Source organism: Taeniopygia guttata, chromosome 2 (genome assembly GCF_048771995.1).
Source record: "Taeniopygia guttata chromosome 2, bTaeGut7.mat, whole genome shotgun sequence".
Taxonomy (NCBI): Eukaryota; Metazoa; Chordata; class Aves; order Passeriformes; family Estrildidae; genus Taeniopygia; species Taeniopygia guttata.
The window spans coordinates 93,084,438-93,107,072 of NC_133026.1; the positions used below are offsets into that span (position 1 = coordinate 93,084,438).

At 40.7% G+C, this 22,635-nt stretch overlaps 1 protein-coding gene across 6 annotated transcripts in view; it reads left to right on the plus strand.

The window, feature by feature from the left end:
• The window catches only part of ZNF516 (zinc finger protein 516), a 100,408-nt gene that overhangs the window by 41,135 nt on the left and 36,638 nt on the right, over nucleotides 1-22,635 (plus strand). For all 6 annotated transcript variants that reach the window (XM_030265890.4, XM_030265888.4, XM_030265892.4 and 3 more), the window contains exon 2: nucleotides 387-2,408. In XM_030265890.4, coding sequence (XP_030121750.4) covers nucleotides 512-2,408 — 1,897 coding nt within the window. In that variant the 5' untranslated portion in view covers nucleotides 387-511. The remainder of the gene's footprint in view (nucleotides 1-386; nucleotides 2,409-22,635) is intronic.

A 22,635-nucleotide genomic window follows, 5' to 3' on the forward strand; every position in this document is an offset into this window, starting at 1 on the left:
ACACATGATGGTAAAGCCACAGATTTAAAATGTAATAACCCCCACAAGAAATGTTTTCCTCATTTAAGGTGTATTTTTAGCCACTTCTGCCTGGTTTTAAAACAAAAAAATATTTTTAAAGTTTGCACTTCGTTCAAGACACTGATGTCAGTGTATAGAAATGAGTATTTGCTCTTTCATGGATTTTACTTATTTAGTAATTATGCTTGTCACAGAAGTCTAGAATATCAACAAAAAGAGAAACTACTGCCTTTTGGTGCAATTGATTGTCATATGGTGCACTTCTGAGTGCGGAGTGAGTGATGGAAGCCGTTGAATTCAAAACATGAACAGGTTTGACTATATTTAAGAATCTGTACAATTGGATGATTTTGTTCTTGTTTCAGGTGATCTATGCCATCCGGTTACAAAGCACACTGAAATAAATCGGTGCTGTGGACTCTGTGGAGCAACTGAAAGGAGAAACCTTACCCTGAGAATGAAGCTATAAAACACCTCTTTGCAGAACCGTATGATTGAGAACGCGGTCCAGCCCTCCTCTGCTGCCAGACATGCTTTTGTCCTCCTGCCCCGCTTACCCCCTGTTGCAGTAATACAGATGGATCGGAGCAGAGAGGCCGAAATGGAGTTACGGAGATCCTTCAGCCCTGGCAAGCTAAGCAAGAACGATATGGATGCTGACAAGACCATGTGCCACAGCTGTTGCATCTGCGGTAAAAGTTTCCCTTTTCAGAGCTCCCTGTCACAGCACATGAGGAAGCACACAGGTGAGAAGCCCTACAAATGCCCTTACTGTGACCACAGAGCTTCCCAAAAGGGCAACTTGAAGATCCACATCCGCAGTCACAGGACAGGCACTTTAAGTCAGGGGCACGAGGCAGAGGTGGGAGAGGCACAGCTGGGAGAGATGGGTGTTTCAGAGGGCCTTGGCGGGTGCACCAGCCCCACTAAAAGTACATCTGCCTGCAATAAGATCTTGAACGGTACCGCTCAGGTTGATAGCAGCAAGATCTTGTTGAGAAGTAGCAAGAAGGAGGTCACAGAGATGGCACCAGCTGAGGAGGATGACAAGCTGACATCTTACCAGTGCACCTTCTGCAAAAACAAATTCGAAAGGAAGAAGGACCTGGAACAGCACCTGCACCAAGTCCACAAACCATTCAAGTGTAGGTTGTGCAGCTACATGACCCTGAGGGAGGAGACACTGTTAAACCACATAGAGAAAGACCATATAACAGCTCAGGTCCCCAATGGGGAGACCTACACTGAGAACTGCAAGAGTGAGCTGAATGTGGGCGAGTTCCCATGTGAAGTCTGTGGTCAGACTTTTAGTCAAACCTGGTTCCTGAAAGCTCACATGAAAAAGCACAGGGGGTCATTTGATCATGGGTGCCATATTTGTGGAAGGAGATTCAAAGAGCCCTGGTTTCTCAAAAACCACATGAAGTCGCATGGCCCCAGGTCTGGGAGCAAAAACAAACCAAAAAATGATTTGGAGCTGATTGCCACTATCAATGATGTGATACAAGAGGAGACAATTGTGACTGGCCTATCTCTGTATGAGGTTTGCACCAAGTGTGGAAATCTGTTTACAAATATGGAAAGCCTGAAAGTGCATAATGCTGTTCACTACCGTGTGCAGCCAAGCGGCACCGGGGATAAAACTGAGGGCTTGACTGATGGGAGCCTGAGCTCCTCGGTAACCAAGCAGTTTTTCTTGCAGTGTCTCAATCTACGGCCATCTGTAGGGCTGGATAGAGTTACGAGAGGACAGCCTGGGAAAAGAGTAGCTGAGCTGGATCCGGTCAATAGCTACCAAGCTTGGCAGCTGGCCACCAAAGGAAAAGTAGTAGAGCCCTCAGAGTATGTGAAGTATGTGGGATGGGATGAGGCCCTGGCAGTTGCAGATGTGACTTACGACAAGGATAAGAGGGAGTATATCCTCGTCAACCAGGAGAAGCGCAAGCGAGACCAGGACTCACCCAGCAACCCTAAGAAGAAGAGCTGCACCAGTGGGCGCCTGGAGAAAACTGGCAGTGTCCCAGCGGGGGAGAGCTGCCCGCTTGCCCCAGGGGATCTGGATTATCGCCCTGCCTCGCGGCAGAGCCGGCGGGCCACCCAGAACAAGTCCACTGAGTGCTTTGAGTGCGGGAAGATCTTCCGCACCTACCACCAAATGGTGCTGCACTCACGGGTGCACCGCAAGGAGCGGAGGAGCTGCAGCGAGGGTGGGACAGCCGCCCAGCCAGACCGCTACGGCTCCAGCAGTGAGGAAGGGGACTCGGGGTCTGTCAGCGGGCCCAGCACCCCTGGCTCTGCATCTGCCCTGGAGGACTCGGCCACCTCTGGCTTGGGAGAGGAGGGGGCTGAGGAGAGCTCGGAGGAGGGAGCAGCCAATCCCTTGCTAGGTAAGATAGCTCCCAGCTTTGCTCTAGTAATTGCTGCTGGTCCCTGTGCCACCTGCTCTGGGACACAGCGATGACCAGAGAGAGAAATACGTGAAAGCAATATGAGAGGTCTTAGAGGCCCCGTGTCCGCTGCTTGTCTCAATGTGGCAGCTCCTTTCTGGTGCAGGTAATAAAAGCGAGATGACGTTTTTGTAATGTGCTGGTGAACTTGTATTTTGATGAAGGACACATGAGAAGTATTTTAGTTGCCTGTAGCAACACTGTAGGATATTCAGGATAGCCCCCTGGATGTCTTGGGGGCTGTTTTTCTACAATTCATGGGTGTTCTGTGCAGTGTTCTGTCTGCAGTGTACAGGTGTAGCCTATGTAGCATAGCCCCAAAGCACATAAACTTGTTAAAACACCAGCGTGAGAGGAGTCTCTCTCCTCTTCTCCGCTTCACTTCCCAAATTGTGTTTATAACTCCAAAGGCTATAATTAATCTCTCTGGATTAAAGCGGTCCTTTGAGCCCAATGCTACTAAATGGAACAAATTATTCTCCAAATAGCAGCAAAGTAAATATTTAAAAGAACACCATTAAGCACTTTCGTGTCTTTTTTTTTTAATCCTTTATTTTTGTTATTAACCATGCTTTGTTTATAATACCCTTTTAGAAATGTGAGATTAACCATTCTTTCCTTACTAGCCCTTCTGCTGGTTTTTGTTTGTTTTCTGTTTGGTGAACAAAAACGGTTTCCTCTCATTTTCATTCCTTTTGTTCTGAAGAACAGAGTTATCTATAGAGTTAAACTCATTTTCAAGACCATCGTGGATGAAGTAATCTGCACCATTGTGGAAGAGAGTGGGTTTATTCAATTACCTTGCTCTTTCAGGATATTATATAATGTTGCCCTTTCTCCTGGCTTCAGACTCCACAGCAACAAAGCGACATTTCCAGAATTGTGAATTGTTACGTGTTTTTCATAAATTTCTGAAGCAATGGTGGATATATTCAAATTAATCCAAGAACACCAGGGGTTTTTTTATGCTTTTTCACCTTTCTGTAAAAAAAACAACTCCAGAAAGTCTAGTGAGAAGCTAGATTCTTAGAGATTCTTAAATATTTGCGGTATGATTACCTGCACATTTAGAAGACTCACAATTTGCCTTTCCCGTGTGCTGTTGGATTCTTGAACACTTATTTTCCTTTTGGGTACGTGCCTACTTTGTGTGCAAGTCCATCACCTGAGATACTTTGGTACAGCTGACACAAAGTGTGGTGATAAAATTGCAGCTTTGTCTAGAGTTAAATGGGGCTGCCATGTTTCACCAGTGTAATGTACAATGCTGCAATCAGAACTGCTGTGATGGAAAAACATCTCTCTGCAGTTGGGCTGGAAACACCGCAACACTTCTTCATATGATATTCAAATAGGAAAACTGTTCTTATATGCTCTCCATATTTTAGTTCTAGCTGGAGGAGTTGTCTCCTGTCTTTTGCCTGTTCTGCTTCTTGCCTCAGCCCAGGCTTTAAGCCCTTGCTACAGGACTTGAGAGAGTCCTGAAAGGGGAGAGTTAGTCACACAGCACTTGGCTGTCATAGGAATTAAAGCTACTGGTTTAACTGATGCCAGTGACTGAAAACTCACTTCTTTGCGTACCAAATTGATCCTTGTTTGCTTTAACTGTAAAGAAGCAGCAAACTGATGGGCCTGAATAAAGGCACATTTTGGAAAAGGGATATATTTGCAGTGATGGGCTGGGAGGGTGGCTGCTGCATTTTATATTTGCTAACATCACAGCTGAAGAGTTAATCAAGTATTTAATTGGCTGATGAGAAACATTTCAGAGCAAGAGAAATGTTGCCTATTACTCGAGGTTATTTATTGTCTCAGTGAAGGGAACATTTTTTGCAAATGGCAGTTTTTTGGTTTTTTTTTTTTTTAATTTGAAAGAAAGTTTGAAGGTTTTTTGCTTATTTGTTTTGTTATGTTTAAAAGGAGTTTTCATAGGTAAATCTTCAAGACTAAAGTTTCCCAATTATCTCCTTTTGGTATGGAGGTTTATTGACACTGCCCTGGTGGTATTGTGTTCTAAGGAGCTGGAGTCCTTCTGTCCAGCAAGCTCTAAGGTTAATTTTACTCTTTTGCAGATTCTGCTGTAACTAAAAAGGATTTTCTTCCTCTCCCCTATGAACAGTAACTTAAGGTGTATGGAATATAGGCCAGATTCTGCCCTCATGTATGTGCCTGCAAAAATGAGGTGTTCTGGTATTGGCCTCGAAGCACATTTTGTCCTAGAACTGCTGTAGTTTGCTATCCTTTGCTGCAGCTTTTTTTAGTTACTCTTCCAGGTGAAGATTTTCCATCAAGAATAGAGCTCCAGCCCCATGGACAGGCTTCCTCCCCAGTGGAGGCAGACAAGCAGGGCTCTCAGTTCCTGTTCCTGACCTTATTGCTACAGCATTATTTTTACTCAGGCCATAATCAGGAAAATCTTGTGCTGCTCAAAAGGTTATACAATATCTGTTGGGTTTTTTTTTTAAATTAACTTTCCTGTCTTTACTGTTTCCCCCTTTCATGCATTACTATGTTATCCTGTGTCAGAAAAGGGCCTTGAGACTGCCAAGTATTGAATGTTGTGGCCTTGACTCAGCTGAAAGTATTTCTTTGTGCTTTTAATTCTTAATAATCTGAGGAGCACTGTTGATGCACAGTCTTGCAGCGGGGCACCTCTGTGGTCACTTAGGGCCAGCAGGTGTAGGAGTTGAGTGTGGCAGGAGCAGGGAAGTATTGACAAGGTGCACTGGGAGAAGAGCAAGAATTGGGGTTGAGAGCCTCCAGGGCAGGCACTCCTTTTAACACGTTTGGAATTTGCCTCTGCTGCCTTTGTAGAGTAGCATCATGATTTCTCAGGCACTGGGGTGTAGTGTTGCAAACCCAGTTTATCAGCTACTGGGCTGACTATAAAGTGTGCTTCATCTGGTTGGAAGGAGGGTTAATAGGAATTTTCTAGATTTACACATAGGGTACTGTGTGATACCTGTCGTGCAGAGATCATGCATGGAGTATTTGTGCTTTGTGTGACAGCCATGTGGGAAGAGGTGGCTCAGAGTACGTTTGCTTCCTTGAAACCAGACTTTGGATGTTTTTGAGGTATTCCTGCCCCAGATGATTCTTCATTTTTATTTATCATTCAAGCCACTTGCAAAACTGTACCTGAATGTTCACCGAGTTCCATCCAAAGCTGTGTGAACCATCTGTAGGTTGTTGCTCACCTCTTCCCCAAATCGAGTTTTTTTGTTGGGTTTTTTAAATGATTTTCATTTTCCCCTGAAAAGAGCCCTGGAGATATGACTGAGAGAGTAGTGAGGGATTATATATGTGTTGATAAAAGTGAAAGGAAAACACTCTTTTTATAATCTTTTAGCTTCTCACCTAAAATGTGGTTTTAGATATATGAAAGTAATTTGGTGGTTAGTATTTTTAAGGCATGAACCTCTTCATTGCCATGGTGGTTTTAGAAGCAAAGGTGTTTGGGTTTGTTCATTAGGCTATATGTCAGTCCTGAAATGAAGAAGGAAGAATAATTTTTGAGGCTGTGACTGCTGTTGGCAGGTGGGAAGATGAGAAAAATAAGTGAAAAGAATTTAAATACCTCTTAGTTCTTGGCAAGCATGGAGTAAAAGCACAAACCTGAGATAGCCCAGCCAGTGAGGAAGTTCCATAAAGGTGGTACTACTTCTTGCATGTAAGTGTCAGTCTGGGCTGGAAGTTAATGTTAAAATCAATGTAGGAGGGGAAAATAAAGGAGAAAAAAAGGAGTACTATATAGAAATAAAGGAGAGGAATGCTGCTTCTACCATGGCCATGTCAAGGAGAGGCATCAGGAAAAAGAGTGATCTTGGAATGCTGCTCCAGTAAAAACCATCTTGTATATTCTATTTCCTTTGTCTCCTGCCTCTGCTCTCCCTTCTCTTTGTCTTTTTTTTCCCTTCTGTGAGACTCCTCTGATTTTTCAAAATGCTTTAAGGAGAGACTTGATTCACCTGTATTGCACACGTCATTTTTACTGCACTGGCCTGTGCAGGAAGGGGCTGACTGCGAGTGAGGACTGTTGTGCTGGGCCCTGTACCAATATTGCTTTCAGCCCAAGGAGCTTGTGACCTGCCTGAGGTGGACACAAGACTGTGCAGAATATAAAAAAACCCTCAAACAGTGAATACAGAACAGTGGTGTGTGGCTGTGCTTGGTTTGATGTCAGGAATCACTGGTGGCATGGTGAGACCTGCTTAGAACATAAGCACCATGGAGTGCGATGGGAGTAAGGTGCAGTGTGGAGAGAAAGGAGAATGGGGTGGGGAGAAGCAGGATCTTGGTGAAGGGAGCTGAGCCATGTGATGAGGTGATGGGGGGCTGAAGAGAAGTGTGCAATGGCATTGGAGTTCAGACCCTCCAAAGTAGTGCCAGCATGCTGGTGGTTTGCACTGAAGCTGTAAAGGTTCATGATGTGCTCTGCTCAGGTGGGTCACGCCAAGAAGATTTCTATGTGAAAACCAGAAGGTCTGGACCTCTTTCTTTGTGTTTGTTACATTTCAAAAACTCTTAGAAGAGCATGGCCAGAGACTGATTTAGTATCTTTTCTAGTAAACTGAAGAAGAGACAACTGCCTATGAATTGCTTACAGGTTATAGTCTTGGGGATGTAACACATAACATTTATCCCAGGCCTGTTACATGAAAATCCTATATATAAACTGGAATGCTTGAACAGGAACATAACATTAGCAACTTCTGAGGAAGAAGAGTAGGGGAGGTTTATGAAGCATACATTTGGACTTTGTTTTGCACAGATATGAACTATAAAGTTCCAGGAGCTGGAACTTCATTGAAAAGTGCATCTTTTTAGAAGTTTTTTGATGTAAAATAATTCAAAATTAAAAGTTGTTCAGAGTTGTTTTAATATTTTAGTGAAGCAGCAAGGCTGTAATTTTTGGGAGGAAAGGAACAGTAAGAATAAAACAGCTAAGCAAATGAAATTAGAAAAATAAAAATGTATAGTAATTCCAGAGAACAGAGCTAGTTCTAGTAAATGTTTTCTGTTGCTAGCATGACTGTATGGAACAGCTGCCAGTATTCAGTACCAGGACTTCATTGTTCTTACATGAAAAAATGTTTCTCTGTGTGCAAGGGGAGGTCTCTCCACTGTGTAAAAATCAAACATTTTTATTACATATCTTGATTAATTACACTTCAGATGCTTCTCATGCCAGACTCTTGCTTAATGTAAATCCCACAGTATCGTACTGCTAAGGGCAGTGCTCTTGGGGCATTTTACACCAAATGATACCTTGTTCTATATGTACAGTCTTAAGTATGTTTAAGTTATTTAGCGTATTTAGTTTGCTGAAGGAGCATGTAACAAACTGGAGAATGTTTCAGTGCTGGACAATTGGTAACTTTTGCTCGAGACTTCCAAGAAATAAGGCAGTTTCAGGAAGGAACAGTGTCTCCGAACTGTGATGATAAGAGTGTTATGCTGTGATTACACATTCACCAGTTAATTTGGGCATTGCTAAGGGGTGCTTGTTGGAATATAAAACCATTTCAGCTTTAGAACTCAAACTATTGTTTGAATTCTTAACTCCAGTGAGATCAACGAAACTTTGGGACTTGGAATTACAAGCAAATGATTTGATGCTTCAAATCATAGGGGAAGTTGGGCAAAGGCAAAGACCCTGTGCTAGCAGTGAGAGATCCATTAGATGTTGGTTGGGACTTAGATTTAGCCGAGTTCAACTGTTCCTTAAAGCAGATTTGGACTAGATCTGTTACCTAGTTTGTTACCTAGTTTGAACACATCTAATAATACCATTTAGAAATTTCTCTTTCCTATCTGCCTTGCTGTAATACAAGTCCGAGGTAATGGACTGTAATGATAGTCCAATCACGATGCATGTTAGCAAGGCCATGTGCAGTGTGGTACTTTCTCATGATCTGAGGTTTCTCTGCAAAACGCTGCAGGCTGAACCATCATTTTGACCAGTACAAGCATGTGTATATCTCCACAGCAGCACTTGTTACCTTTTCCTCCCTTTTGGACTCTTGTACTCTCCTCAGGACTGCAGTGGTATCTCCTATGTTAGTATACACATTCCTGTGGTGTTGCCCTCAGCAGTATTTTTTGATTCTATTTGTCTTTAACTGTGGATTGATCTTAATGGGAAGACCTACTGAGGAAGCAGAAGAAAATAGAAATTATGCTGATTGTCCCAAGAAAATGGATAGCAAGAAAAATTCTGGCAGCCAGGATGAGTGCAGTGTGTACTGAGAGGAGAGGAAGAGAGAAAAGCTATGGGATATCTAAAAAGTTATTAAAACCTCCCTTGCCAGGCGCACCTCACACATGTGAAGTTGCTTGCCCCTTTTGTATTTTAGGCTGATGGTGGGAGCTATGCTTCAACAAATCCATGCAGGAAGTGTTTGATTGGAACAGGACAGCAATGCTTTGGCATAAAGCAGTCTGTACCCTTTAATGCTATCCATTAACCTGACATCATACTGACTAAGGAACGTGCAGCAATTGCCCTGTAGGAATCTTAGGTAAATTCCACTCTATTACTGATTACCACACTTTGCTCTGCATAACCAAGGCCTGTTTTACTCAGTCCCATGTAATGTGGGTGGCCAGCAAGAGTGTTAAACAGCAATTCAAGTTCCTCTTGAAAAGGGGCATGGTGATGAGGAACAGATAACACACAGTCAGCTCAAGTCAGAACTAAGGATTGCTGGCTGAGCTTAGGATACTTCAGTAGATTAATGGCTTGTCTCAGAGATTGCCTTTATTGTTGCTCAGAGACAATTTCTTCTGCAGTGTTTTCAAGTTACTAGACCAGCTGTAGCACTGCTTTTATTCCTTGTAAGCATTTCAGTGAGGGTGTTAAGTGACGAAGAACTTCGTGCATCTCAAAGATACTTCTGCTGTATTTAGCTTTAATTGTTAGTGTTCCTTTTTTGCAGGTTACCATATGCAATAACAAGTGACACAGTGAGACAGAAGTATTATTTAGGTAGTTTATTGTAGCTGTACTTCTGTGATACAAGCAACCAAAACACAGCTCAGCTTGGAAGAAAAATTGTACAAGATGCTAAGAGGGAGATAGGTTTACCCAACCTTTATTTTATCTCTTAGGAAGCAAGGAAGTGTGATTTCTTAAAGGTAGGTCATAATAGGATAAACTTTGCCCTGAAGCTTATAGAAAATGCCCAAGATTATTTCTTCATACTACGCCTTCCACAGTTTTTGGAAATGTTGTCCCAAGAGCTGCTTCAAAGGATTGCTTGTGTCTTTATTTCTTCCTTAGCTGTCAGTCACCACTCCACACTTACCATACACTAGCATTTAAAAAAAATATTTCCAAGGGTATGGAAATGTATTGGCCATCTTGGTTTCAGTTTGTACATTCAGAAATACCCCTTTATGTTTAAGTCAGTTGCACAGGGATTCCAGTGTTCATACTAAAGCTAAAAAGCTCTTGTTCAGTAAATAGGATAAGCATCTGCATGTAAGGGTATGCACTTGGAAATCCAGCTACATAGAACCTCAGTTTTAACAAATCCCTGACTTCTTGACACCTGCCCTGACCTTGCTGCCTTGTAAAAGTCACTTTAGCATCTCTGGTAATTCTTTGTACTGGATGTTTCTATTACATCAAACTGTAGTATGTGAAATACTGCTTTGTGACATTTATAGTCAAAAGATCACACTGTGTAGTGCTTTTATTTTCAAGCAGTTTCTGATCAGTGAGGACTGCCTCCCCCAGCTAGTAAAGCAGGATTCAGGCTATGAAAATTGTGATGGTAGTGTTTTAATCTGATTCCCAAATACTTCAGTATCTCCATGAATGGTCTTAGTGGGATTCTACTGATCTGTAAATGACTGCTAAGGAGGGGCTTGTATAAATGTCTTTAATGTTAAATCTTTTTGCTGTTCTTATCATTATGGTTCACAGTTTCCCCTCGATCAAGAGTCAGATTTTCTTTCTTAGTGCGTTAGGTTTGGCAGCAGGTACTCTCAGTGGATGGGATGGGCTGAATTCTGCGAGAGCTGAAATGTGGGGGAGTCCCAGGGCTGCATAGGATATAAAAGTAATGTGTGGTTGGGCCTAGCCTTGGTAGATAATTTGTTTTCTGCAGGTGTGTTTTACAAATTCAAGTTTTACTAGGTCTCACTTGACTTCACTTTATTATGTTTTAACCCAGTAGTCTCATTCAGGCACAGGATTACTTTACTGTAAAAAAGGGCCTGACTGTGGTACCTGTCATACCAGTAAAAGTCAGGACCAACTTTGCTGCAGTTAAGGGAACCCTTTGTGATGGGAGCATCGATAGCTTTTCTTATTCTCAGTTTTCTTTTGATTGCCTACAAGATTTATCATCAGCAAGCCTGTATTTTTTAGGGACATGAAAACCATATAGTGAATATTATAGAAACTGTGGAGGAAGACTTGGAGTTTTGCATTATAATTTTCAGTGCCTTAGGCCTTGAATGAGACTTTTGGATCCTTGTACTTGGTGTGTGATTGCTAGTGTCCCATATTTTGTAACAGACTGATAGACATTATTTTCAATGCCCTAAATGGATTTGTAAATGGGTAGGGAACTTACTTTCATGGTGAATTTGTTTTTCTTGTTTATAGACAGCATGGGTTTGGACTGGAAAATTGCAGAATACTTTGGCCTTGATACAGCAATAGTTGTAACTGCTGGCTTGATTTTAAGCATATGAGCAGTAAGATTGGAATCATTGTTACCTGCTTTGTTGAACCACTTGGCACCTAATGGTCTGAGATTAGAGAAGAATAGGGAAATCTTTCTTTTCTCTAATCAATGCCAGTGTAAATTGCATATCCTGAAATGTACCGTAGCATGTAAACTTTACAGGGGATAAGACTAGGGGAGGAGCAAGTCTCAGAATTGTTTTTTGTGGGTACTCTGTTGATGCCTTCAGTTACGCTTTAGCAATGCTGAGGGCAAAAATCCAATCCTTCATCCTTTAAAGTGCAAAATCTCTATTGAGAAGGTGTCCATGTGAAAGGCAAAAGTACTCACTCAATTGATGATTATTATAGCTTTGATAGGGGTGCTTACTTAACGTGCATATAGAGCATGAGATACTCATCCTTGTACTGGACCCATGGAAAAAGATTTGCCCTCTTGCTTTCAGAACTTTGTTTTCAATGTGGATAATCTCAAACCTCAGTTATTACTTCTTTATCTTTGTTACTTCAAATAACAGAAAAACAAATAGCCATTTAAATTATTATTTTTGTCATATCACAGGTATAAAGCTAAAAAGTTTAGTTTTATTAGGGAGCCAGAAGTTAGGATTTACTCCAAGTCAGATATCTTCTTTTTTTTTTTTTTTTAATTACAGGATGCAAAATCACAGATTTTATTTATTTATTTATTTAAAGACTAAATTTAGGGTTAGTTTGTAATATAAGGCATTTCCAAACCTTGTGTTTCTTTGAGATAACAAATTCACCAAGCAGTTGAAGGCATCAGTTATACCTAACAGCACTTCAGAGGTGTGTGTTATCTTAGGATAGCATATGTCTTGTGATGTCTTACTGCTTAAATAGCATTTGAGGCAAGCTGTTGTCAGCAAAACCTAAATATTTGGGGGGGGAGAAAAAAGCATAACCATAAGAGAAATATATCGGTTCTTTGGGAAATGTGAACCTCAGGTCTAAAGGTTTTTTTTTTGTTGTTTTTCTTCTCTCTCTCCTCCTGTGAAGTATTTTCTGGGTGTTTTGACAGTAGAGGTCTTTCACCAGTGTCATGATGGTGAAAGACTGAATGCAATGACTCAGGATGATAATGGAATATGAAAGACTTCATCTCTTCCTATGCCTGCTGTACCCCAAGGTAGTGGAGCTGATGCTGTGTATCCTTGTTGCCTTTTGCATGTCTTGGTAGGTTCATATCCTTACTGAACCAAGGGTATGATCAGTTTTCTGTGATTTAGCCTTTATTCAGTAGGTAGTAAAGCCTTTTTTTGCTAGATAATGAAGCAAACAGATCTGTCTCTTCCCTTAAAAGAGAATTCAGGAAGTACAGCTTACACTGCACATGGAACACATTAATCCTAAACCCCTTATAATACTTTGCAGAAGTTTCTTGTCCTTGCACATATGTGTATCCACATGCCCAGCAATTTCCCAGAAATGTCTTAACCTTAAGTACTGTTGAAGCCTGGAGAAGCCTTAAAAATAGCCAAACACAGAATGACAAATAAATTGTAACAGGAAAAAATTAATCTTTACTTGGATTGTTCTGGGACGACAAAATAGGTGCACATAAGTGAGGATCGCTTACTTGCTACTGTAATGCTAAATATATTTGACAAGGAAGCCTCAATGCTGTTATTTTTGTGGAAGTAGGGAGTGTTGTGCTTTTTTTAGTTTAATACACACAGATAGGACACATCAGTTATAATTCAAATATAATAATACAATTTTGCAAATTATTATGATTTTTTTTTATCTTAGGCGTTATTAGCACGCTAATGTCTTAATACTAAGGCTCCTAATGGAAGTGAAATGCTATTAATTCATAATGAAGTTTTTATGTGCCAAGTAAGATTTTCTGCTATTCTGACATTTCTTGGTCAATTATATTCGAGCACGATTGTGTTTAAAAAAATGTATCTTAGCATATATTCAGTAAGTTGAAATACTGACTTCACTCAACCAAGGCATCATGGAAAGTACTCTTCATAAAGTATTTACTCAAATTCCAGTTTTGCAACTTTCTTTGTGGCCTTTAGAAGCCAAAAGGAAAGAAACCTGATATCTAGGGAAGAAAGGAAGGTTGGAAAGGGCCAAAACCATAATGTAATTATAAAGTCCATCGAGCAGAAAAAGGTTGGAGAAAGACAAAAACTCAGAAAGTGTTTGAATTTATGTCACAAGTATGGATAAATAGATCTACATGGTAAAAGGATGATGTGTTACTATTAGAGGAGCATCCAGATGATGTAAACAGCTTCTTCTGGAAGCCCATTGATAGTTCCAAGCAGGTCTCTGTTGCTGACAACTCTCCAGAGATCCCTGTTGTAGTGGGGAGTGAAAGCCGTGCTAAAGCACAAGCCACAAATGTGGTTTTCTGCAGTAACTGCCCTATCTGTGAATTTGCTTTCTGACATGCACATGTTTGATCTGATGCATGATATCAAGGTTATCTCACAGCATATACATTGTAGGATTACCAATCCATGTTTCTTCTGTTGAGGGTCCCAACTGGGAGTCAGCCAAAGTGCCATTTTATGATGGTATCCCGGTGTTGCTGTGGGCAAACCAGGCACTCAGGCTGGTGCTGCTGGGAGCTGGGTGATGGATGGGACCTGGCTGTGGGTATTTTTCTTTGATGCAACCATTGTGTTTGTGAGCCGAAGGAAGTGATAGAAGAGTTTGTCTTGAAGGGTCTGGATTTCAGGCGCTTGTCAGCTGCAAACCACAGGTGGTTTATGTAGGAGTAGGGAGCCTTAGGAGCAGCCTTGGAAAAGAACTGAATCAATGGCACAAGGAAGTAAGCTGGAGGTAAAAGCATGCTGTGTTTGCATAAATGGTGTCACAGTGTTGGTTTACTAATGGGAGGAGATCCATAAGGATAGCCAAGACCTGGAGCAGCATGTGCCAGGAAGGTTGGTACGCTGTGGGAGCTCATCTTATGTGGGCACAGCTGGCATTTGGGAACAGAGTATTGTTTAAAGGAAGGAAATGCATGACCACAGAGAAAAAGTGGAGCACCAAAGAAGAAGGTGCTGTAACTCAGTGTCATCCTGCTCATGTTAGGAGGTGGGAGTGAATTGGGGAACACGGTGCCCCTGCTACAACCCTGTATATGCAGTCCCAGCATCTGAATCTGTGCACAGCAGCAGAGCAGGTAAAAGAAAAGCAGGTGAAAGTTTCTTTCAGGTCCTGAGAACAGTGGAAATGGGAAAGGGAAGGAGAAGTGATAGGGAAACATACTAATGAGGGATTCCATTTTCATGTGTTGCATCTTAGTGTTTAACCTGGCAAATCACAAGGATAATGATGTTCCTTTGTACCTTTTCATCAGAGTGCTTGAATGGCAGGAGATAATTGTTATATTTGGAGAAATACTTAGAAAGAAAACATTTGTACCTCTATATCTGTTTCACTTTCCTGCTGCGTGGGGGGAAGGATTAAATGTATTTTTATCAAAAGTGTTACTGAATGAAAGATTCAAAATGATGAAGTGCTGGACTATGAAAACATGATTACTTAAAACTGGTGTGACTGGACCTCTTAGCTTAAATGTAGCATGTCATTTCAAAGGCACAAAAGCCAGATGGATAACTTGCCCCAGATGTTTCGATTCAGTGGAGCAATCGCATGTGGTGTTTTGAACAAAGTTGCCTATACCCTAATAATGGTATTTTGTGAATAATACCGTAATTTCAGAACCTTTCTTTGTCTGTATTTTATACACAAATAAATTGGCACCCATGGCGAGCAGAGTGTATGTATAGGTTAAAAATCTTAATGTGTTGCTTTCTTGTTACAGTGATTTGAAATACTTGCTTTATTTCTTTAATGAAATGAACAGCTTGTTGAGAACTAAGGTTCCATGTTGTATTCATAATCAGTTTTGTTTATACAGAATATTTTATTTTCTGTCTTTCTTTCATTTCTGGGGGCATTTATATATTAACAGAACTTCTTAACTCCTGCTGTTTATTCTTTACCCTTAAGCTACAGCCCTTTTTTGTAGCAACACAGTGTTGACCCTGGAACCAATTACTGTGCATAACATCCAGAGGATGATGAGGCTTATTCTGCAGCTATTGTTTTCCAGTAGTCCTGGAGTACATAATTCTCGTAGTGTAGTAGTATAACTGTGTTTAAGAATTTTGTGACTCTACCTGGCCAAAACCAATAACAAAAGCAATAAAAAATAGGCTCCTTTGCCAGTCTCTTGTTTTACAGTCCCAAGAGCACAGCTGGGAAAGCTGCAGTGTTCTTCCTGCATTTGGAGAGTTGGGATGTTCTCCATTAGTTTTGATGTCTGTTGCTTCCCTGGAAGTGAGTGCATGTGTAAATGTGATACAGATGTTGTATGAAAGCTTAATTGTGCCTCTATTTACTTTAAGCTTTGGCACTATTCTGTTTTGACGCCCACCCTCCCACCCCAAAAGGCTTTTCCTGAGAAGAGAAGGGAAACTGTTTTCCCATTCTTCTCTTACTCAAGAGTTAATTATATTCTGCACTGTGACTACACCTCAGGAAAAGCAGAATGGAGAAGCAAGACTCCTGACAAAAAGGTGGAAGTTTTTAGGCAAGCTTGGATTTTCTGTTCTTTCGTAGTACTTAGAAATCCATACTGATTTCAGCCAAAGGAAGCAATCCCACCCTGAGGTTACGTTTTATTCATGTGCTTTGTTTCTGACAGAGCTTGAATCTTCACGTTTCGTTGCAGGTCATTGACAACCAACTTGGTTAAGTTGTCACAGGTGCAACTGTAAGCAGCCAGCAGGAAATGAAGAAACACGGGTAATCCCACTTAGGAAATCCCCTAGTAGCTTGGTACTCCCTTGAAGCAGAACACCAGAAATACAGTTAGTGGCAGTTAGGGAAAAAAAAGGAAGAAAAGAAATCCTCACTCATGAATCAAAATTAAAGCAATATACACTTCTCTAATTTCTGGGGTTACCATGTTATCACTGCTTTTCTTACAGTGTTCTTCTCTCTGGACTCCTGAAAACAAAGAAGAAATTGCTTGATCATTTTCTTTAACTAATACTGTATTCTGGTTCTAGGATGCCAGATATACAGTCAAACCAGATGAACCAATTTAATTTTATTCTTATATATAAGAATATAAACGATATTTATTTGTGCTGTATTTATTTCTGTGTATGCCTTTTTGCCCATTGAGTTTTCATGCTTTCACAATCATCAGTGTAATCTCTTCCCTTTTTATTTGCACCTCCCCAATAGAACAAAATGAAACAAGGCATTTTTTCAAGAAGTCTGAGACCCAACTTGTTTATATTTTCACATAAGCAATAACAAGAATAGTCTCATAATTTTGATGAATAACTGTAGCATAGGGTTTTTTGGGTTTTTTTTTTCCTTTTGTTTTGGTTTTTTAGTTCATGAGGGAATGAGATTGTCAAAGTCTGGTTCTGAGCTAACATGGCTTGTAATCTATGTTTGTGGAAGAAAATTAATTGAGCAGATCTGAGACAATTTTGGTGTTTGTTGTTTTTAGGGTATTTTTTCCCAGAAGAGGAGCTTCCTGTCTCTTTCTAGAAAAAGGGTCAGCTTTTCTAGGGAGGAAGAAGTATGTGAAATGCATTATTTCGTATGTCATTTAAAAGAAAAACACCAAGTAACCTCATCTTGTCCATCAGCTTCTGCTGGTCAAAAATACTTCTTTAAAAAAAATTATTTTTCCTTGTATCTTTTAAGGACACGGCTTCCATTTTCACAGAATTATATATATGATTTTTTTTTTCTATTAGAGGCAGAGTCACAATGTCACAAAATCATTTTCAAATGGAAAGCTTGGTAAAGTCCCCAAGGGAAAAGTAAAAGAGAACTTTAAACAAGGATTAAAACAGAGAATTAAGGAGTAGGTAATGGTATATATGAGAACTGTGAAAGTGTTAATGACCAAAATCTTCCAGAAGGATTTCCCACTGTGTATTAGCATTTTCAAGCATACAGCTGTGTTTAATTACCTAAAACTGATGTACAGTGCAATTAATACTGCATCTGAAGAGCCAGGTAACTGGGCAGCTGACTACCTATGTGAACAAATAACCCAGTATCTGTGCAATCTGGGCATATAAATGCACAAGGAGCATATTCAGATGTTTACAGACCTTTGCAGGCCCAGCTTCTGAGGCAGTGCCATTCCCTGCCCTCAGACTGGACACAGATACATGGAAGTCAAGTGAAAAAAGAGCAGAGAGAAAGCCAGTCGGTCAGGAGCATAGTGTCTAAAGTTTAGGGAAAATATTTCTAGATTCTGTTTCAAGCCACAAATAAAAAAAAATCCAGCAAATAGTTACTGCAAAAATAGAAGCAATCTGACTTTTTAAAATTTCTGAACAGCTGATACCATGACCCTGTATTCTTTGTTATTTATGGAAATCTGTTACTTGCCAGACTGTGAAAATGGCTGCCTGCTTGTATATATATTATTTTTGAATTGCTTATAAGCCAGCAGCCACATTTGCACCAAAAGCTTAATAAATATGAAAGATGGAAAAGACAACATCTCTTTATTAATACCTAGATATTAAACTGTTTCATTACTTTAAACATTCAAGTCATTTGTGTGAAACAAAAAGGTTGGAAAAGCTTTCCCATATAAATGACTGTCATCAAAGTTTCTTTCCATATGAGGCTCATATCTCATCTCCAGGCCTAGCTAAAAAGAACAGAAATACATGATCATCACATAATTAATAAATTACTACCTTCTGATGGTGTAGTGATTTTACTGGGCTTTTTTTAAAGTGCAGTTATTTATTTCCTACATTATGAAGTTTGTTTGAGCTTAATATCTTGTATTTTGCTCAGCTGTTGTAAGGCAAAACTAATCTTAATAACTAATTTACTAAATGCTGCTGTTTGTATTTGTCTGTCCATGTCAAGTATTGCATAGGTATTTTAACTAGCTGAGAAATTATGTGGAAGCAACAGAGTTAAGTGAGTGATTAATTACTTGTTTGCTGTCAAATCTGTTTCCCGTCTTGTTTTCACCTCACCCTGCCGCCTTACCAACCACTCAGCCAATTCAGCTGTAAATTTCTTAGTGGAAACTATGCAGTCTCTTCAACTGCCCTGTCTCCAAACCAGTGTTTCAAACCAAATTCCAGACTTGCCTGGAAGTCTGTATTCATAAACCTTGGGAGTGGAATAGCTGAGAGTCTGACCCATCAAAAGCAACCACTGACTGTATATGTGAAAGGTGTCTACAGCCTGACCACTACACACAAGCTGTTGAACAAGAGCTTGATGTTAGAAAAATATTTTGAAGTGAAGATGAGAGTGGGATTGGATTTTTCTGCTTACAGGAAGCATGAGAGAAGAGGCTCTCCTGGTGTGTTCAGGCATGGATGTTAATTAGTTTCTGGTCTAAATATGACTCCATTGAGTTGGTGGAAAGGATGAGTGGCAGGTTGTAAAAAGTCCAATATAAAACCAGTATTACTGATCTTGGAGTCTGCAAGTCCAAAGTAGGCAGCCTCCAAGAGTCAGTCAAAAAAAGCAAAATTTATCTCTGGATAAGAAAAGGCAGAGGTTTGCCTCCTTCAGGTTGGTTTCCTAACAGGCTGAATTCGGAAGAGGATGGCTTTTTGGCAAGGAAAGCTTGAGTTTGTCAAAAATACTGTAGCATCTTTTTGCTTCTGTCAGACAGAAGCCTAAGAACTGTGCTGTCTACAGAATATGTACTACTACTTTGCCAAAGCCCAAACAGGTTTTTTGACAATCCTTATGTTTCCAGTATACCCTGACCTGCCTTATATGCAAAGAGAGTGCCTTAAGGCTGGTGTCTAGACAGAGCCTTGTATTTCAGCAAAGGGAATTAAAAGTAGGCTCTGCTATCCGTGAATTTGCAGAGAAAACTGTACTCTGGCTACCTGCCTCTGAATTTATTGGGAAAAAAAAAGTTAAATTTTTTGTTGATTCCTAGGATGTGCAAAGCTAGGGAAGGCATTTCAGGTGTTACTTGTCAGAATGTAACTATATCATGGCTGTTTCAAATGCCACTGCTGAACTGCTGTTGTAAATATTAAAAAGTGGGGCCGCTGTTTGTAGACAATCCTGTTCTGTGTCTCAGGCATCATTGTTGTAAAGGATTATTTACATACAAAGTCAGCTCAGTGAGCCTGACCTTAGAGCTGAAACGAAATTATGATCTGTTCTGCACCCTGCAGGATGGACTGAGAGAGTCAGGATGGTGACTCTTCAGTTCAGTCATGGTGAATTGTAAGTAAACAAACAAGGCACTAGTTAGTAGGACTGTTTGTAGTTAGTAGATGCTTATTTGGTGTATTAACCTTGCTCCAAATTTCCAAGGTGTGCTGCCATTTGCTGCCATTAGAATTAATACAGTTATGGGGTAAGTTACTTGGGTAATGTCTGTGTCAGGGTTAATACAGTATAGATCATGTTGCAAGTCTTAGTTCCTCAAACACCCAGTGTATTCAGAAATATAGCTATTCCTGATTTATTATTTACTCATTTTAAAAGTAAAAGCAAAACTTTGGTTTATTACACAAAGGTTTTTATTCTTTGATTTTAGTTCAAAGTCACTTTGTCAGAGTGAGACATAGTGGATGCTCAGTGCAAAATATCTAACGGAGTGTGAGGCAAATGCACTTCCAAGCCATCAGCTCAAAGACTCTTAAAACTTCTCAGCCTTTTAAGAGATTTAAGACTGAAACCTTGAGTTAAGATTTGCATTACGGATTTTATTCTTGGCAGTAAATTGTACAAAACAGGTATAGATGAAATGCTGTTTTGCTGATTCACAAAGAGTAGTGTCTTAGGTCTCTGAAAAATTCAGCTTTTGTTTTCAGATCATCTGCATTCCCTTATGACTGCTTGCATCACTGAATATAGTTCCCTCTAAGTGCCCCTCTATCCTTCATCTGTAGTGCTCTACTGTTGGGGAACAGGAGGTTTAGAGTTTTGACTAATAGGCTGGGACTCAGATGGATGACCTCTATCAATTATTCATGATAGATCTGAGTAGCCAGTGTATAGCACTGACAACATTCATACCTTTCTACTGTAATATGAACTGTAAATGATACAGTGATTGATAGGCTACAGATGACCCTTGGTCATTTTTATTAATTCCTGTTGCTGAGTTCTGTAACCTGTTTTTCATTGCTTAAGCTACGGAGCTACTGTGCTTTTTTAAAACTCCAGCTGTCCAGAGCTAGGAGAGGCTCTGAATTTACTGGTTTTTATATTTATGTTCTTTGGACTAGTTCTCTTTCTTTTGAGGTTACTAGTTGTAGCATTGAGGAATTCAGTGGGATCACAGCAGACTTTTTGTACCTATTTAGAATAGTGCTAGATGAATGAAATAAAACATGGTTGGGGGATTCTGTTCTGTGCCTGATGGTGAGTAGAAGTGAGTAGAGCTATGGGAAGGGGAGTTCTCAACAAAAGCAGAGAAAGAAGTGTTGCTTGCCCTTTGCTCGTGGACTGCTTCTGTTTGCCTTGTAGGTTAATGCAAAAAGAAGGTCAAAACAGTATAAGGGTTGAGGTGTTTTGCTTCTTAACTGCTGTTTAAGGGAGTTCCTTTGTATAATTCTACATTACACATACTGTGCTGTGAAGAGCCACGGATGCAAATTTAGTGTTGAGAATAAGCTGATTTAAGAGCATTTAAATCACTTTACTCAGGGTCTTACTGGAGAAGTGTTTTCTGAAGTCCAGAATAAGAAAAGGCTTCTGAATTTGTAATTTCTTTTGCTTATGGAGTATATTGCATATAAGCACAGTAATTTTTGGTTTTGCAAATTTGTTTGAGAAGAGCTGTAGGCAAAGATCTGTAAAAATAGTTTTGCATTTAAACATGCTGCTTACCAGGAGTTCAGAGAAAAGGCCTGATTAGAAGGTAAGAATACAGTTAAGTGAGACTTGGGAGAAATCAACACTGGCTCCGTGCTGGAAGACAGAAGGGGATGGAGGGGAGTCCTTGTTTGTGACAACATCCAAAAGTAAACCAGAATTGGAAGTAAGCAGGAAATACCTGTTTCACAGGAGACTTAGATGCATTCTGCATTGCAAGTTCTGCCAGCAGAGTTGTCTGTGTTAGATGTGTTAGGCTTAGAGCAGCGTTACCCCGTGAGCCCTCTATGTCTGGTGAAAAGGGACTCCAGATGCAGATGCAACAATGCCAGCGAGGTGACACTTCCAGCTACCTTTTGTGTAAAGGAAGGGCTATAACAACACAAATAGCAGTCTTGCCATGGTGTCTCCATCCATCCATTCTGTGGGTGTCTGGTTTGGCTGCTGGCACGGATGTAACCTTGGTACTCTTGGTGTGGGGATTGATGCATTGACACCCCCTAAGATCTGTGAGCCCGGGCTTCTTATGGAGGGATGACGGCGATGGTGGTGACTTGCTCTGTAGGGGCAGCTACACCACGATTCACTTGCAGGTGAGGGTACTCTTGTACTTGGGGTTTGAGCAAGTGGGGAACAAGAGGTGCTTGGAAACCCTGCCACTTGTGCTCACAAGATTGCTTCAGTCACAGGCATTAAACCAGGAACTCTCTTCCCTTCAGCTTCATTCCAGGGAAAGAGCTGTGGCAGGCTGTTGCTTTATGCATTGCAGGCATTCAAGAGACTGTACTGGTGTGTTAGGTTACTAAGCAGACCTGCTGGCACACCTGAATCCTGATTTGTCTGGCCTCTCCCAGCAGCCCTAGAGTGCCAGGCACCTTTCCCCAGGGAGCACCAATCCTCCTGCTCTGCTCCCTTGCATTTGCTGTGGGTCTTCAGTGTAGCTGAAAGCAGGACTGTTTTCCACTCGTCAGTCCACCTTAACAGAGCATTACTAGCCAACATATTTTGTTGATCAGTGTGATTCCAACTCTGCAGCAATATGTAGACTAACCAGATGGAGGCTTGTACCTCTTGTGATTGTAAAATTAACCAGAATCATTGATAGTTACGAGAGTGATGACGGAGACCCAGGCGCTGTCAGAACAATGTGCTTTGAGGCATGCTTAAATCTGTTAGGACAATATTTCATGTTGCTGCGTGCTCAGTACACAATTCTACAGCACAGCAAGGTGCGTACGCCTCGCTCAGCTCTGAGGGTGGATAAAGGATGAAGATTATTCACTACTGACTTTGACTCAGCAAAGGTGCAGGTTCCACTCCACTCAGAGGCACAGCCAAGAAATTTTAGTCAAAGGTCTGTGTGACTGGATTTTTGGGTTTTGTTTATTTTTTAATAGTCCTAACAAGGAATTTCTCTCTGAATAAAACAAAGTTTTTTAATTGGAACCTAGTGTGAGAACTTCCAGGGAATCAGTGAGAAATTTGTAAGAAACAGCTGGAAATAACAGTGGAGAAAGCAGTGCCATCTCTATTCTCTTCCTGCCACACAGCCCACAGGCATACTGTAGTTCCCTGTTCATTTACATCAGTGACTAAAGGACCTATTTAAATGAATGA